The sequence below is a fragment of the Aquarana catesbeiana genome, linkage group LG02 (genome assembly GCF_042186555.1).
Source record: "Aquarana catesbeiana isolate 2022-GZ linkage group LG02, ASM4218655v1, whole genome shotgun sequence".
Taxonomy (NCBI): domain Eukaryota; kingdom Metazoa; phylum Chordata; class Amphibia; order Anura; family Ranidae; genus Aquarana; species Aquarana catesbeiana.
Genome location: NC_133325.1, coordinates 151,919,140 through 151,937,694, shown reverse-complemented (window position 1 = coordinate 151,937,694; position 18,555 = coordinate 151,919,140). Strand labels below are relative to the sequence as shown.

The window sequence follows — 18,555 nt, the reverse complement described above, 5'->3', positions numbered from 1 at the left end:
TAAAATATATCTTTGACACATGGTCCAGTTTCGAATATTTCTAGATGGCTCTTAATTAAATATACCTACCATTTCAAGTGTACTACCATGCACAAAGCATACAGCAAAGAAGATATTTATGCATATAAGAACCACTGGTGATAGGTTGTCATAATCTGATCAATTGTTTTAGCATTTGAAAATGGTTGGGTTTGCCAGAAAAATTCTATACTGTATGGGTGTCATTAAAGTGTATCTCCAGTCAAATGTAAATTTTTCTATTTAAATAGTGTATTGCTCTGTGTGTACATTTATTATGACTTCCTCCCTCTACTAATAGTTTTACCCGTTGATTCTGACAGTTTTTTTTAATACATGCTATATACTGCGGAGGGCAAACAACACTGCAAAACCGCTGCTGAGCTTTTTTGGTTGAGCGCTGCACTATTGAGTTTATTGTGTTATGAGATTGGTCATCCTTTTGTGCTAGCAGCTCTTAACTCTTTAGAGCTCTTCCTCACATATCTAGTACTACATAAAAGAAGGGGAATCCCCTACCATGACATATAGTCTCCGCCCATAGTTTTGTTTTTCAGATGTACAACCAGGGCTTTATGCAAGGTACTTAAAGCACAGTTGATGTTTCACATAGTTCTGCTATATGTCACCTTATTTAACAATTTTTCACTTGGAAATGCAGTATAAGTAGATATAAAAAAACTGGTTACACTCCTCATCATGTAGTAGTGAGGAAGGGAGGGGGAAGGTCTGACCAGATGTGTTGGATTATGGAGTGTCTTGGGTAACATGGTCAATACCTGGTTCCTATTGAACTGCACAGTTATATGAATATCCACAACACAACTGCTATAACAGGAATATAAAGGTAAGACTATGAACATTAAGGTTTTCAGCACAATGTCTAGGTTACTGAATAGTTATTTCAAGATTTAAAATGTTAATTTTCCAACCAGATGCCTTTAGCACTATAAAGCTATGTAACCTATTACAGTGCCAAAGTCCCAAGATTCTGAAGCGTTTCGTCTATGGGGACAGAATACTGCTGAAGTTAATAGAGGCAAACCATGAGTAGAAACAAGCTGTAACACTAGACAGGAATATATACCCTAGCTAAGGAAAAAAATGGAGTTTGGATAGAGAGCAAAAATTTCAACCCCTGTGATGGTCAATGGGCACTTTAACACACCCTTTAAAACTGCCAAAGAAGTCCTCAGTAACACGATGTATTAGCAAGACATCATCCCGGATCAAAGTGATACAGCTCGATCCTTGAAGAGTCTGTTTCCATAGCTCCAGGCAGGACGGTTGAGAGTTCAGGACTGCATGTGATAGCAGAAATCCAACTAGAAAAAGAAATAGTTTTGTGTTACTACACAGTAATGCAGAACATAAAATTATATCTCAGAACAAACCCAACATGCAGTAATAAATAATGGCTTATACTGCAGTGCAGTTTGTACTTTCATTCATTGCATTCATTCCATTACAAACACTCTGTGGAGATTCAACTACTTTTTAGGGATGTTGATTCTTTGGGGTTGATTTACTAAAACTGGAGCACTCTGAATCTGGTTCAGCTGTGCATGGTAGCCAACCAGCTTCTAATTGCAGCTTGTTCAATTAAGCTTTAACAATAAAACCTGGAAGCTGATTGGTTTCTATGCAGAGCTGCACCAGATTCTTTGGACACCGGTTTTAGTAAATCTCCCCCACTGGGATAACTTGAAAATGTTAGTGCTAGCTGAGCTGCTGGACAGCTCACATGGGCCACTTCTGCCACCAATATCTATGCTGCAGGGACTAACCAGCTAGCTAGTAGGAGAGGCTTGGTTTTGGAGATTATATTAACATTTTTAACTGTTGTCTAATGTTGGAGCTATGCATATTACATTTGCTTATAATTTTTTTTGGATAGGTTCACATTAAGGGGAACTCTATTGTATCCTAGTTACATCCAGGGCCAGGCCAAGGAGTAGGCAAAAGAGGCAGCCACCTTAACACTTCAGCAGGAGCAGGTGCAAAATGGGCAGGATGTGCAACCTATACTGCTGAGGTACTCACAGCTCAGTTAACAAGGGTTGGAGGGTGAGGGGGGGTTACTTTGGTCTTTTTGCCTTGGGTGCTAAAGAAAACCTTATCAAAGCAATGGGTATATCCAAAGCTTTTTACTGCAGGCAACATTGTTTCCTATATATCCACAGTATACCTGTTGACATCCGACGAGTAAGTGAGCCGCCATCTAGATAGGAGAAGGCCTGTGGACGTGGTATACCTGGTTCCCCATATACGCTTAATCTAAAAACTAAGGTCCGTAGGTATAGACCATAGAGTTTTTTCATGGATAGAGAACTGGTTACGGGGGCATGTCCAAAGGATGGTGATAAATAACGTGTACTCAGACTGGTCTGGAGTAGTAAGTGGGGTACCCAAAGGCTCTGTCCTGGGACCAATTCTGTTTAATCTATTTAAAGAGATCGGTATAGATAGCTCAATCTCACTTTTTTGCAGACAACACAAAAATAAGCAGGGTAATAACTTCACATCAGGCTATAGAAATGTTACAGACAGACCTAAACAAAATAATGGAGTGGGCAACTACATGGCAAATGAAGTTTAACCCCTTAAGGACCAAGCCTATTTCTGACACTTGTTGCTTACAATATATATATATTTTTTTTTTTTTTTTTAGCAAAGACTCTGGAAAATAAAATGGCGGTCGTTGCAATATTTTAAGTCACACGTTATTTGAGCAGCAGTCTTTTAAACACAGATGGAGAAAGATCTGGGGGTACTGGTAGAAGACAGACTAAACAATAGCAGGCTATGTCAAGCTGTAGCAAGCAAAGCCGGCAGAATATTAGCTTGTATTAAAAAGGGAATTTACTCCAGAGATAAAACGATTATCCTGTCACTTTATAAACCTCTGGTTTAGCCACATCTGGAGTATTCTATCCAGTTCTGGTCACCACCCCTGAGGAGGGATGTGGTGCAGCTGGAGAGAGTCCAGAGAAGGGCAACTAAATTGATAGGCGGTTTGGAGGACCTCAATTACGAGGAATGACTGCAAGCATTGAATTTGTTCTCTCTGGAGAAGAGATGCTTGAGAGGAGATATGCTAGCGGTATACAAATACCCCAATGGTGATCCCAGCTTAGGAAAAAAACTTTTTAGTCTCAGGGGTTTAAGAGAACATGGGGCCACACAATGAGATTGATAGAGAAACGGTTTAACCTTAACCTGCGCAGGGGATTTTTCACTGCCAGGGCTATTAGAATGTGGAACTCCCTTCCACAATTGGTGGTGTCAGCGGGGAGTATTGATATTTTTAAAAGACTCTTGGACACGCATCTTAGTGAACACAACATACAGGGATATGAGAAATGATTATCAACACTGACACGTGTGCACCTACACAGGTTGAACTGAATGGACTATTGTCTTTATTCAACCTTACCTACTATGAATCTATGAAACTATCCTTGGATCTATGTGACATAATTGGTGGAGGTGCCCTATCAACTCTTTCTTCTGGAAAAGAATTACCATTTTTCTTGAAGTGTAAATCAAGGCATCGGAATCATAATATAGAATACCAAAAAAATAAAAAATAATTTGTGAAGATATCATAAACTTTTCATCCAATACGAGGTCACAATGCCTGTGTCCTGCTTCCTATTTTAAGAACTTTATGCTGATAAAAAAACATTGCTGTAAAAGCTCAAATATGTAACATTTCATGTGTTCACTGGGACAAGTTGTCAATCAACCCCGGTGGGTAGGTATGAGAGTCTGAGAGGAGGAGATATTATTGGAGGGTTTCTCCTCCACTTTGAGCAATGGAGACACCAGAAACTGCCACAACAGTATTATAGTGTCACTGCTACAGCCCATAGAAATCACTACTCTAATTTGGAATAAGATTTTCTCTTTCATTTTGGCTCCAGAACAGTAAAATGAAAGGTAAAGCACATTGATTAGAGAAAAGGATTTATACAGATGAATAAAAAATGCACTTGACTTCTAGTTTAAAGACATCTGGGAACATAATTTTATCAAAAAGTGTCAGTCCTTTACCTGACAAACTGCCAATTTCAGTAATTTGACAGCGAGCTATACAATTTTGCCTTCCTGACAGTAAACATATATTTCACTGCTGAGTCTCCCACTCCCAGGGTTGCTTATCATATTGAAATATTTAACAATGGTATATGTTAGAGTGTTGTTACCCTGTAATATTTTACTTGTATTTGTACTTTTGTGTATATTATTAATCAAAAAACAACTTTGATACCCAACTTCCTTCTCTCCCTTTCATTTCTTTTTTACCTGCATGAGTTATTGTTTATGATATTTCTACTTATAAAAACAAAAAAACAAGAGGCAGAAAACTGACATATTAAAGTGAATAGGTGCCATGCACTTATTCACTTTGAATGCTATAGGCACTGTGGAGAAATTCACCTTCAAAGTTCACAACACAAGCAAAGAAATCTCTCCTGCAGTTTCGGCACCTCCCCCCCCCTTTTTCTCTGCCCCCACATTGTCTCAGCAGTCGGCAGCAGAGAGGAGGACTGAACTCTTCCAGTCCAGATCCTGTTCTTCTCCGCCACAGCACCCCCCTCATCTCTGCTTCCCCTGGTCTCAGCTTTCATCAGACTCCAGCAGCTGACTCCAGCCCTCCTTCTGGTCCTCCTGCAGACCCTGTACTTTCTGCCTCCCAGATCCACCTCTAGCAGCATAAGGTAAGGGGGGTGTACTGTGATGTAAAGGAGGGTGGGGGACTCTGGACATCTGCGTATAATTATTATGAGAATAACACATCCCTATGCCAGTTGAAAAGGAGGGTCGCACACTACTGGTAACATCCACAAGAAACTTTATTGGAGACTGCTTAGACAGAAAACCATGGCAGATACAAACCAGCCCCTTGATGGCAACCATAACTCAGATGCAGCCCACAATGAAATTTAATTTGATATCCCGGGGGGGGGGGGGCGTGGCTTGCCTTGTGAGAAGATGGCTGCTTAACCCACTAGCTCCAACAGACCGAGGCCAAATTATCGATTTCTCTGGGGACTTCAGCTACACACTCTCACATAATTATGGGAACATCTTCCCACACATCCTCGGCATCTAGGTCTCGCTCTCCGAGAGACATTCACGGACCAATAAGCCAGAATATCCCGGAGATCTTGTGGACACAGAGATCCAACATGGCGGCATCTTCCTCAGCTGCGACTCCCGCTCAGACTCTCGCAGGGATCACCCTCATCCCCACCGAACTACCTCCCGCTATTCCTGCTGGCACCCAGCCACCGATACAACAGCCGAGCCTGAATGACCTCCACACAGTAGCGGCCGACATAAAGAACACGCTATTTGCGGCCATCACGGATCTACGCCACGATATACAGGCCATAACGGGCAGAGTACTTGAAGTGGAACGCACTGCCGCACAACAACACACAACTATCCGAAAAGTTAACCATAAAGTGGACACACATACCTTACAACTTCGGGACCTACAGAGACATGTGGAGGACCTCGACAATCGAGGAAGACGTCACAACCTGAGAGTCAGAGGCCTCCCCGAATCCGTTGCTCCTGATCGTGTGCGAGTGGTGGTGACAGAGCTGTTCAACCAACTCCTCGATCAGCCCTGCCAAAAGCCCATTGCTATGGAGCGAATTCACAGAGCCCTAAGACCGCGCGGCAGAGACTCTGATGCTCCGAGAGACATCGTGTGCCATATAGATGACTTCCAGATTAAAGAAGACATCCTTCGGAAGGCCCGCACCAAGACTCCACTACTATGTGAGGGTCACACCATTCATATCTATCAAGACCTCTCGGCAATCACGCTCAGGCACCGCAAGGATCTTCGTCCCCTGCTAGATGTGCTGCGAGCCAAGGAAATACCATACCGATGGAAATTTCCATTCGGTCTTTCGGCCTCCCATCAAGGTCGCACTGCCCTCCTACGAGTCCCTGAAGAATTGGAAGACTTCTGTCTGACGCTGGACATCCCGCTCGTAGAGGTTCCGAACTGGTACGTGGACTTCAACATCCCTACTCCGCACCGTCACCAAGCCAAAGAAGAAGCAATGGAGACGCAAGACACCCACTTTCGGAGACAGCGCTCGCCATCTACACCCAGATCAAACCCAGCTTTAATGTACCAGCAACAACCTCCGAACACCATAACGACTCCATTACCTCGTAGAGCACGCAGGGGCCGCTAAGCAATCCTCCTGTCATGTATGCCTAGGATTAGCAGATAAGTGACTTTGCCTCCTGTTCTCTATTGCTAACGTTCTTTCCCTGCACGCATTCTCCACCCTGTATACGACCATATCACCCCTGCATGTCAGTATACCTATTCAGTGCCTTTCTTGAAAAGCTATGTAGCACAGTATAGATTTCTGTTACATACACGGCGGAGATAACTGCTCCAGGTTAGCTGACCGAACTATTGTACGGCTGATGCATCTCTCCCCTTTACTTGCACTAGTCTACATAACAAGACCGAGATCTGTGCTTCTACACCAAGTGTGCCTTTCATCTCCCCATCCATATTAGGATGAGGATTCTTTAATCATAAACCTATAGGGTCACTTGTACACAATCCTCTTGACATTAATGTACATGTCTCTACGACTATTACTTGTCCCCCTTCTTGTTGAATGACCTAAACCCCATTGTACAGCTTGTCTATTCACCGATCCTTCATATCGAGACACACATGAATCTCCGCTGAGCCAGCCACAGCGATGTCCGACTGTTCCACACGAGACATGTACGATAGACCCTATATCTCCAGGTGCGTGACCCTCGCTCACTATGACCCTTATACAAGAAAAGAAAAACTCTTTATGACCGCCAAGCATGCCAACGTTCATTATATCCAGCGCCTTTCTGACGCGGCGCCAACATAGAACACAATCTATCGGTCATGCATAATTTGTTAAGAAGGTTGCCCCCTAGTTCCACCTCCAAAGTAACCCCCTCCCTAAGGCTGGCGCACCTACATAAACATTACACAGGTACTGCAACACTTTCCTGGCTAAGTGCAAATGCTAGAGTATAAATGACTTTAAGCCCTCCTGGGTACCTTCCACTATTCGTCCCCGGTTTGATTTACATTTAAGGTTGCTCGTTACTTTAGAGCTGTTAATAATTTACCTTTTAATAATATTGTTATCATATTGCTATGTTGATAGTTTATGCTCACGATATTAATCTTCGGTACTAAAGCAATGCAGACTTGAATTTCAGAAGTATGGTAATGGACTACCCCACACTTGACACCCACAGCTGAACTCCACTGCACCCGTGCATCTACAGACCAAGACCCAAACCAAATCCTACTACCAGTAATTCGGCCCAAGCCCTATTTCTACACGCGTCCCAAACAGCACTGTGCTCCCCACATGCACCCGAACATACGCCCTAACTGGCTTTCCATCTGTCGGTTCATCTTATCACATAGACTCCTCTTCGAACATCAAGCCACTTCCCACACAGTGGTAAAACCTGACGCTAACTATAACATTATAGTGACCTTCTTTTTACCTCACTGACCTTTTTCGGCTACTCCGCGCTCGCGGATGATACCTTACTTAGACACGTGAAACGGTTCTCACCTGTCGCCGAAACCTACCCAGACCATTCCCATACCCGCACACCTGAACCCCTTGATCCTCCACCCCAACTCACAACACCAACTGACTCTAATCCTCTAAAACATAAGCCAATTTTCCAGAGCCTCTACTTGTTGCTCCCCTCTCCCTCACCTCTAGCACAACACCAGAGACCACCATAAACTCAGTCCGAAGGGCTCTGATTACATCGATAACAATGGCCCCCACAAAGACCACTACGGACAAGCTCCCTATCAAGATCATCTCGCTAAACGCGAGAGGACTTAATATTCCAGAGCGACGCTCCCAACTACTCCTTACTATGCAACGCAGCAAAGCGGACATAATATTCCTACAGGAAACGCACTTCCGCACGGATGCGATACCAAAACTACAGAACTAATACTACCCTACTACATTTCATGCCACTTCCCAAACATCCAAATCGAAGGGTGTCTCAATATTTCTATCGAAGCATTGCCCCTTCCAACTCACAGACACATTGACTGACATGGAAGGCCGTTACCTTTTCATCAAGGGAGTGCTTTTCGGCAGAAAAATCACATTCGCAAACATATATGCTCCAAACTCCCACCAAGTAAAATTCTTCCGTGACATCACCAATGCTCTCATTACATTCCAAGAAGGCATCCTAATCCTGGGTGGAGACCTTAACGTCCCCTTAAACCCAATCCAAGACACCTCTACAGGTACATCCTCCCTCCCCTATGCTGATCTGAGAGCCATCAAATCACAACTCCAATTGTTGTTCTTACATGATTCTTGGCGCTTCCTAAACCCCAACGGCAGAGACTACACATTTTTCTCTGCTCCCCACAATAAATATTCTAGGATTGATTACATGTTCATAACACAAAACGACCTAACTATCCTCCAACACACGTCCATAGATTCAATGTTTCTCTCTGACCACCATCCTATTTCCATGACCATTGCATTCCCAGAAATACACCCTCACCCACAATATTGGAAATTGGACCCCTCCTTGCTCACGGATCCGGCAGTGCTGGCGGAGGTCGAACTACACATTAAACAGTACTTTGCAGAGAACAAACCCATTGACACCTCCCCTCTTATCACCTGGGAAGCCCACAAATGCGTAATAAGGGGCGTCCTAATAGCGGCCGCATCCAAACGTCGTAAAGAAAAAAAAAACACCTTCTGGGCCTTTTAGACAGAATAAAGACATTAGAAAACGCTCATAAACGATCGCAAGTACTGGACACCTTACAACCCCTTTTACAAGCTAGAAACGAACTGTTAGAACTATTAGGCAAACAAATTAAACGTAAATACATTCTCTCCCAACGCGTATTCTACGAATATAGCAATTTGTCACATACTATTCGCAATTGTATAATTTACCACCTGCGTGCCCGCCCACAGAAGTGGACTCGAGAAAACAAGCAATCAGAGATTTCTTGCAGCAATACAGCCCCACTTCAATCTCATCTTCCTTAGTACAGCAACTAAACAACCCCTTGACTACTGAGGAAGCTGACATAGCGCTGAAACAAATGAAATCAGGCAAAAGCCCAGGCCCCGACGGATTGACTACAGGCTACTACAAATCATATGCTACTTTCCTTACCCCTTTTTTTCTCACAGCTTTTAATTCTCTCGCATCACCTATCGAACCCCCTCAAGATCTACTCGCGGCATACATAACAGTGATTCCAAAACCAGGAAAGGACCCCTCCGCAGTCACAAATTATAGACCTATTTCACTGCTGAACGTTGACCTCAAGTGGTATGCCAAAATGCTTGCTAACCGATTGCTCCCTTTGCTCCCCCAATGGATAGATTTGGACCAAGTCGGCTTCATACCAGGCAGAGAAGTGAGAGACAACACGCTTAAGGCTCTTAACATTCACCACTGGCTAACGACTCAGCAGCGACAAGGTTTTCTACTCTCCCTTGATGCAGAAAAGGCATTCGATAGAGTGGCCTGGGACTACATGTCGGAAGCCCTTTTAATCTTGGGCCTCCCCCCACGTATGCTACAATTCATACTCGCCCTTTATGCTAATCCCACTGCTAAAGTTAGAGTAAACGGCCACCTATCGAATGCCTTTACAATCTCTAATGGGACGCGCCAAGGGTGTCCACTCTCCCCAATAATCTTTGGTCTCACTCTAGAACCGCTTCTCAGACGTCTCAGAACAAACCCTGACATAAAAGGGATAAATATCAAAAGTCACAACTACAAAATAGCTGCGTACGCGGATGACATCCTCTTTCTTACTGAACCTCTCACCACACTCCCGAACTTACTTAAAGACTTCCATACTTTCAACTATCTAACGAACCTCAAAATCAACTTTATGAAATCTGATGCCCTTAACATAACAGTGCCCCCTGACCTATGTGCACAATGCCAAACTAACTTTCCATTTAAATGGAATAATCTTTCCATTACATATTTGGGTATCCAATTGCCTTCTTCACTATCTGATCTATATTCCACTAACTATCTCCCTCTTATACACAACATCGTGAACGATCTGAAAAAATGGTCCACAGGGCTTTTCTCCTGGTTCGGCAGAGCCTCCATAATTAAAATGAACATCTTACCCAGACTCTTGTACTTGCTGCAAACAGTCCCAATTAAGCTCCCATCTGCTTTCTTTACAATATATCGAAGAACCTGTTCAAACTTTATCTGGGGCAGACTCTGCCCTAGAATAAGTTATTCCAGACTTACCATCCCAAAACTCAAAGGAGGCATCGGTCTCCCTGACATCCACAAATACCAACAAGCCTGCCATTTACCAAGAATTATTGACTGGAACATACACCACAACACCAAAGCGTGGGTCCACTTGGAACACTCGCTATCACCTATCCCGCTCTCCCAAGTCCCCTGGATTGCACCAAACCACATTCCTCCCACATGTAAGAATCACCCGCTCATCAGCCCAACATTGACCTCCTTTCGTACTGCCTGTACTATGTCTAAAATCTCCTCCGCTTTAGGACCGATGACACCACTTGGGCCAGTCACAAATGGGAAAAAGAACTCACCTTTGATCTATCAGACCAGGAATGGGAAAAAATATACATATGCATGCACAAAGGAAGAGTAAACGTACACGCACAAGAAAATGCTTTTAAAATATTTTCGAGATGGTACAAAACCCCCCTGAGGTTACACCACATTTACCCTTCCATCCCCCCACTTTGCTGGAGATGTGAGACTGACATTGGCCCCTTTAACACATATGGTGGGCGTGCCCTAAATTACAACCTTTTTGGAAAGAGGTCCACAGACTAATCAAACAAATAACAACCTACACCGCAGAATACTCACCTGCACAATTCTTGCTACATCACTCCAACATATCGACTAAAAATTATGTACGATCCTTGGCAATGCATATGATTAATGCTGCTAAGATGTGCATCCCAGCAAAATGGCGATCCTCAAAACCGCCGTCTATAGCGGAATGGTTCAAACGAGTACAAAAAATCGCAGAAATGGAGGAACTGATACATCAGGCTCACGATACGCCATCTAAATTCTGTACAATATGGTCGTGCTGGTTACATTTCACCACAACTGACGAATTTCAACAGTACTTCACATGAATGCTTACTAAGAGCATTGGTAGAGATAAGAAGTACTTGAGGAAACATTTTGCTAACGTCCCTTCTCCTACCCGCCCAACCGAGCGTATTCTTCCTCCTGAAATAACCCCAGTTTTATAACCCCCTCCTAGACAACATCCTGACAAACATACTCGAAACTCTCGGATATATATAATCCTCCCTCCTTCCCCTCCCCTCCTGTCCAATCATAATATCCAGACGATATCCTCACGTCCTGGACTCTCACGAACCCCCTATGACTTCAGCTCCAACAAATAATTAACTATGCTTCTCTTACCTGACTGATGACTGATAATACTTCAACATGTACATCCACTAGAATTGTTATTGCCATAGACACACGCGAGTTCCTCAGTTACAATATAAAAGTATTCTGCACAACTATGACTGTATTTGCTGTGTCTTCTATATTCTATGCATGGCGGCTGCTTCCGCAAACTCGCTTACTTTGGCTTTGTTATGTTCTAAATACTTTTAATTTGATATCCCTGTTCTAATGTAATCACACAGAGGGTGTTTATAAGCTGTTAGAAATGGCTGAAGCCCAAACTTTAGAATCTTGGTTGTGATTTTTGATTTTCAATAATGCATTAATTTACAATACAAGCAGCTAGTAGGATTAGGGATAACTTGTTTTCTTTTACTGTTTGTTAAGAGTCTGTAAATACTTTCATATCCATAGTCTAGTCACAGGTATACGTCAATGTATTCCCACTGTGCTTAAAGTGAAGCTCCAGCCTCCCCCCCAAAAAATAAAAGTCAGCAGCTACAAATACTGTAGCTGCTGACTTTTAGTATAAGGACACTTACATGCCCCTGGATCCATTGATGTCATGTCCTCACCCGAGCCGATTACTCAATTGGCTTCGGGTGCAGGCACCAGCATCTGAAGTAAGGGAAACAGGAAGTGAAGCCTTGCAGTTTCACAGCCGGTTTCCTATTGTGCATGCGTGAGTTGTGCTGCGCCTTGTGAATGGTCCCATAGTTTTCTGGGACCCTTGATGTGTCCCAGAAGACTGCGGGGGAAGCAGTGGGGGCCAGCTTCCGTCTTAGTTCACCACAGCGATCTGAGCTATAAGTGGGAGTGGGTAACTGGGAAAACCAAAGTGCCAAATGTGGCAGTGCAGTGGGCAGGGTGCAAACAAGCAGAGATTCCCCTTTTGGGTGGAGCTCCACTTTAAAGTGGTATTGAAGCTTCGTTTTATGTTTTTTTTTCTTTAAATAACAAACTTGTTATTTACCTGCTCTGTGCAGTGGTTTTGCACATAGCAGTCCGATCCTCTTCTTTTCGGTCCCCTGCCAGTGCTCCTTGCTCTTCCATCTCGAGCAGTGCCCCCAGAGAAATCCGCTTGCCCTGGGGGCATCACTGCATGCTCACTCCCGAGCCACTACTCTATGCATCCATAAGACACATAGAGCCAAGGCTCAGCCCCGTCCCCTCCCCCCTCTCTCTACATGGAATGCATGAAAGTAAAAAACCTTGAGCCTTTAGAACCACTTTAAACGCATTTGCAGTCCTATGGAAGTGGGCCCCCTTGCATATCTGTGTTTGTGCTGGAACTGAGCTCAATCATGTGCCCCCAACACATCAATAAAGCTGTCACCGAGAGTTCCTGGTCTCATACTAACAATCAGGAGCTGAGAAGACTGACTCCCAATAATGTGAACACTGTGATAGCCAATCACAATGATCACTTGTTTTACGCATTTCCCTTGCATCTTTTCTCTCTGTAAGGCAAAAAAGATACATTGGGGGAATTTATGAAAACTGGAGAAGACAGCATCTGGAGCAGGAGTCTCAAACTGGCAGCCCTCCAGCTGCTGCAAAACTACAAGTTCCATGAGGCACTGCAATGCTGACAGTTACAAGCACAGGCAGAGGCATGATGGGATTTGTAGTTTTGCAACAGCTGGAGGGCCATCAGTTTGAGACCCCTGATCTGGACTAACTGAGCCTTGTAACCCATCAGTTTCTAGCTTTCATTTTCAAAGCTTAACTGAACCAGCTAAAGATATAAACTGATGGGTTACTATGCTCAGCTGTCCCAGATTCTCGCTGCTCCACTTGTAGTATTCCCCCATGTATCTTTTTCTCCTTTTAAGAGCAAACGTTTGTGATAAAAAAAAGTCTGTAAAGGAACATTTAAAACAAAATGTTTTATAATAATTTTGTTTATCCACTTCCTGCCCGTAGGACATCATATGACACCCTTAAGTTGAAGTGGTGATATCTGGATGATGCCTGTAGCTGCAGGCATCATCCAGACATCTTTGTTTTTAGCCAGGGATTCCCTCACTTGTTAAAGCAATCCTAGCAGCTGTTCAGCCACTGAATAACTTTTACAGGCAGCTGGAAGAGACTGCCGCTCTCTGGTGCCACTCTGGGCTCTGGTGCGATCAGGGAAGCTGGAGGTCGGATCTGGCAGTGGCACCGATTTACCATAGAGCTGGCCGATTTACCATAGAGCTGGTCCCCAGCCATCTCTATGACCCTGGGAGGCTGGAAGCGACATCATGACGTCACTTCTGGCTCTGGCAGATATTAACACTGCCAATTTTTTTTCCTGGAAAGCAGAGATTGATGTTTTTATTTTTGATCTCATGCTTTCCAGGGTAGAGAGATATCTGGGGTCTTATTGACCCCAGACGTCTCAATAAAGAGTACCCATCGTGCCTTATTCCTATTACAAGGGATGTTTACATTTCTTGTAATAAGATGTGTAATGTAAAAATGTTTAAAGCGTAGCCTATGGAGATTTTTTTAAGTACTGAAGGTTGGCGCTATTCCACAAGCGTACACAATTTTAAAGTTTGACATGTTAGGTATCTATTTACTCAGTGTAACAACATCTTTTAATTCATACCAAAAAATGGGTTATATATTGTGTGTTTTTGCAATAAGATTCTTAAAAAAGGGTATTTTTTCCCAAAAAATGCATTTGAAAAATCGCTGCGCAAATGCCATCTGACATAACAAATTGCAATGCCCATCCTTTTTTTTTCTAGGGTCTCTGCTAGGAAAATATATATAATGGTCCACCTCATACTGTATCTCGCTCTACCCCTCAACTGACTGACAACCTCCCAGCTTAGCATCCAAAAGCAGGCTACAACTCTGTGTCTTTCTTTATAGTTTTGAGGCTTGGTTGCCTCTAACTATTCTATATATTTTTTTATTTGTTTCTACTGATCATTATGCTTTCCTTTTTGAGAAACGCTAGAACACTTCGCTAGTGCAGTGGTTCAGTTTACCCATTGTAATAATTTACTTACCGTAATTGCCTTCCACTCTATTGCATTTTGGAATTGAATCTCAAGTAAAGTCACATGTATCGGTTTCTAATGCTTGTCAGTTGGTTTTGTATACCTATGCTATTTGCTAACCTTTGTAAAAGAAAATATATACAATATTTGGGGTTCTGAGAAGATTTCTAGCACAAAAAAAGGAAAATTTATTATCAAATACTTACCGTAATTTTCCTTTCCTGATGGACTCCATGGCAGCCTACGTGTGGGTTAACCCCGCCTCCTCTCCAATGCTATAGGACCCCATTCCCATAAATGAGTGCTCACCACTAGCTACTGCGTTCCGTAACTAGCCTACTCGTTGACCAATGGGTGGGAACTCCGTCTGCCATGGAGTCCATCAGGAAAGGAAAATTACGGTAAGTATTTGATAATAAATTTTCCTTTTTCCTGACAGACTCCATGGCAGCCTACGTGTGGGAAATAACTAGCCAACCACACGGGTGGGTATGCATGATCAAAACATAAATTTTAATTTGTCCTATCGGTCGATAGGATTTGTAACCCAAAGTTTACAGAGGATAGAGAGGCAGGCTCTATACAATAATGCAACATGAAGGTATTAATAGAAGCCCATGAAGCTGCCTTGCAGATGGTATCTGGAGCCACATGTCGAGCCGCTGCCCACGAGGCTGCCATTCCTCTGGTGGAATGGGCTGTCACCGCCTTTGGAGGAGCCAAGCCCTTAGCCCTATATGCCTGTTGTATGGTCTGTACGATCCAGGACGCGATAGTCCTGGTTGAGGCTTTCTTCCCTATATTGCTGCCTGAGTGAAGCACGAAGAGATGACTAGAACGTCTAAAGGGAGAAGTAACTTTGAGATATTCTTTAATAGCTTCGCCCACATCTAGAGGGTGATTCTCAGTGGACCCTGGGGTCCTAAATGTAGGTAAAACGATCTCTTGATTGACGTGGAATACTGAAGACACTTTTGGGTTGGAACCCAGCATAGGAATTAGGACTACCCGGTCCGGGAAAAACGTTAGGAAGGGTTCTTCATGACCAAGTGATGCAATTTCAGAGACCCTTTTGGCTGAGGTAATGGCCACTAAGAAGGCCACCTTTGCTGAAAAGACCTTGATAGGGAGCGGGGAGGGCCCCGAAGTACTGAGTCCAGAGATCGAGTCAAGGACTAATGGAAGGTCCCATTTGGGGAACCTAGGCTTTCTCTGGGGCTTGAGTCTCGATGCGCCTCGGAAAAATTGTCTAACCAGAGGATGAACTGCCCATGAAGTGCCGGAGAAGGCCGAAAGTGCCGAAACTTGGACTCTCAGAGACCTGACAGATAGATGTAAATCTAGGCCCGTTTGGAGGAAACTGAGAACGTCCTGGACTTCTGGATGTCTAAAAGACCTGCCCTGAGGAGAGCAGAACTCCACGAATTTGGACCAGATCCTTCCATAGACTTTATTTGTACTGGATCTTCTCGAGCTCATGAGAGTGGATATTACTTCTGAGGCACAACCTAGGGATTCCAGCCTCTCCCTCTCAAGAACCAGACCATCAGTCTCAGCACCGCAGGACAAGGGTGCAGGACTGACCCTTGAGAAAGAAGGTCCGGTCTGAGAGGGAGAGGCACTGGGTCCCGACAGCTGAGCTGGACCAGGAGAGGGAACCAGGGCCTGTTCGGCCAGTAGGGAGCTATTGTCACCACTTCCACTGGCTCCGCTCGGAGCCTCTGCAGGAATCTCAGCATAACTGGCAGTGGCGGAAAGGCGTATGCCCGCTTGAACCTCCACTGATCCGTCAAGGCATCTGTCCCGATGGCTTGACTGCAGAGCCCCCCGGGTGTAGAACTTCTTCAGCTTGCGATTGCAGGGGGAAGCAAACAGATCTACTTCGGGATCGGTCTTTAGTGACATGATCCACCTGAACGTCTCTATGTGGAGAGACCACTCGTTGTTGTCCAACTCGGTCCGTGACAGGAAGTCTGCTTGAGTGTTTTGGACGCCTGGGACAAAGACTGCCGAGATGTTGGCAAGGTATTTCTGCGCCCACGATAGGATGGGCTCGACTTCCCGAAGGAGTGTGGGACTCCGAGTACCCCCTTGCCTCTTCACATATGATACTGCTGTGGTGTTGTCCATTCTCAACAGCACTGACTCCCCCATCAGGAGATGAGAGAAGAACTGTAGGGCACACCAGGCCGCACGAAGTTCCAAGACATTCGACCCTGGGTTGGGGAGACATGTTTCCCACTTGCCTTGGGCCAGGTTCGACCCACAAAGGGCTCCCCAACCGGTACCGCTGGCATCGGTCGTGACCGTCACCCAGGAGATGGGAGCGATGGAGTGGCAAGTCAGGAGGTTCTTGCGCTGAAGCCACCAGAAGAGGCTGTTTCTCATTGTAGATGTTATGCGGATGACCTGATTCTTGTCCCGTGACTTCCATTGCCGTAGGAGGCCTGACTGGAAGGGACGCAATCTCCATAAGGCCCATTTGACCATGGGAGTCGTAGAAACCATCGTGCCAACGACTTTCAGGCACTGAGAGGCTTTCATTTGCCGTGCATGTAGAGCCCGGGAGACTCTGTCTCGAACTGTAGGAATTTTCTGTAGTGGAAGGGAGATAGTGTTTGCCACTGTATCGAACTGGGCTCCCAGATATATTAGACGCTGAGTTGGGCTCAGTTTACTCTTTTCTATGTTTAGGAGCCACCCGAAGTTGGACAGAGTGGAGATTACTTGATCCCGGTGGACCAGCAACTGCTCCCTGCTCTGGGACAGCACCAGCAGGTTGTCCAGGTAGTGGTAAAGACGTACCCCTTTGGATCTTATTAGTGCCACCGTAGCTAGGAGGACCTTTGAAAAGACCCGGGGGGACGTTGTCAGCCCGAAGGGGAGGCAAATAAATTGAAGATGATCTGACCCAATGTGAAAGCGGAGGTATTTGTGAAATTCTTTTTCCACTGGAACGTGGAAATAAGCGTCCTTCAGGTCGATTGATATCATCCAGTCGCCTGGTTGTATGGCTCTCTGAATGGTCACCAAGGTTTCCATCTTGAACCTTCCATTCTCTATGAATCCGTTGAGATATGTGAGGTCTATGACTGGACGCCAAGAGCCCCCCTTTTTTTGAACTAGGAAGAGAGGGGAGTATATCCCCTGAAACCATTCGTCCTGTGGTACATGTACTACTGCTCCTTGAATTTTTAGGAGGTCCACATAGGACAGCAAAATTTGTTTCTGATCCTCTGCCCGAGGGAGAAGAGTGGAGACGAACCTTGGGTGCGGAGTCCTGGAAAAGGCCCATCTGTGGCCTGAAGAGACCGTCCTTATGACCCAGAAGTCTGAGATCGAGGCCACCCAGACGTGCCGGAAGAGGAGCAGACGAGCCCCCACCCGGCCCGCCTGGGCGGGCGTAACCTCAAAAAGATTTAGCCTGATCACGAGCACTGGACGTTTGATTTTTAACGGGTTTGCGGAAGGATGACTGCCCTCTGCTCCAATTCTTCCTAAAGTCCCGGCCAGGCTTGTAGGAGCGTGCTTCCCTGGAGCGCTCCGGACTTCGTCTTCTGAACTGGGGCTTCTTTCGACCCAGCATGCGCCTGTCCTGGGGAAGAAAACCCGATTTGCCACCTGTGGCTCGCGTAATGGCATCATCAAGCTTATTGCCAAACAGTGAGGACCCCTCAAACGGGATTTTACACCACGCTTGCTTAGAACCAGGGTCCGCAAGCCAGGGACGCAACCAGAGGGCTCTCTTGGCCGTAACTGAGGACAGCATAATACGAGCCAGAAGGCGGATCAGGTCAATGGACGCCTCCCCCAGGAAGACCGCTGCAAGCTTCAGCTCTGCGGCTGCTGAACTTCCAGCCAGTTCTTCTGACACGCCTTTAAGGAAGGCTTCCACGTTCTCCGTCCAGGCCTCCCTGGCCTTAGACATGGCCGCTAATGCCAGGGCTGGTTTACAGGCCATACCCGCGAGCCCATAGATTCTTTTTAGATCTAGGTCTATCTTCCTCTCGAGCCCATCTTT

The 18,555-nt window shown here is 45.0% G+C and overlaps 1 protein-coding gene across 1 annotated transcript in view; it reads right to left on the bottom strand.

Annotated features, from left to right (window-relative positions):
• Window positions 1-18,555, bottom strand: part of NCKAP1L (NCK associated protein 1 like) — a 382,805-nt gene that overhangs the window by 301,769 nt on the left and 62,481 nt on the right. Inside the window, exon 9 of the mRNA XM_073613639.1 lies at window positions 1,187-1,343. Coding sequence (XP_073469740.1) covers window positions 1,187-1,343 — 157 coding nt within the window. The remainder of the gene's footprint in view (window positions 1-1,186; window positions 1,344-18,555) is intronic.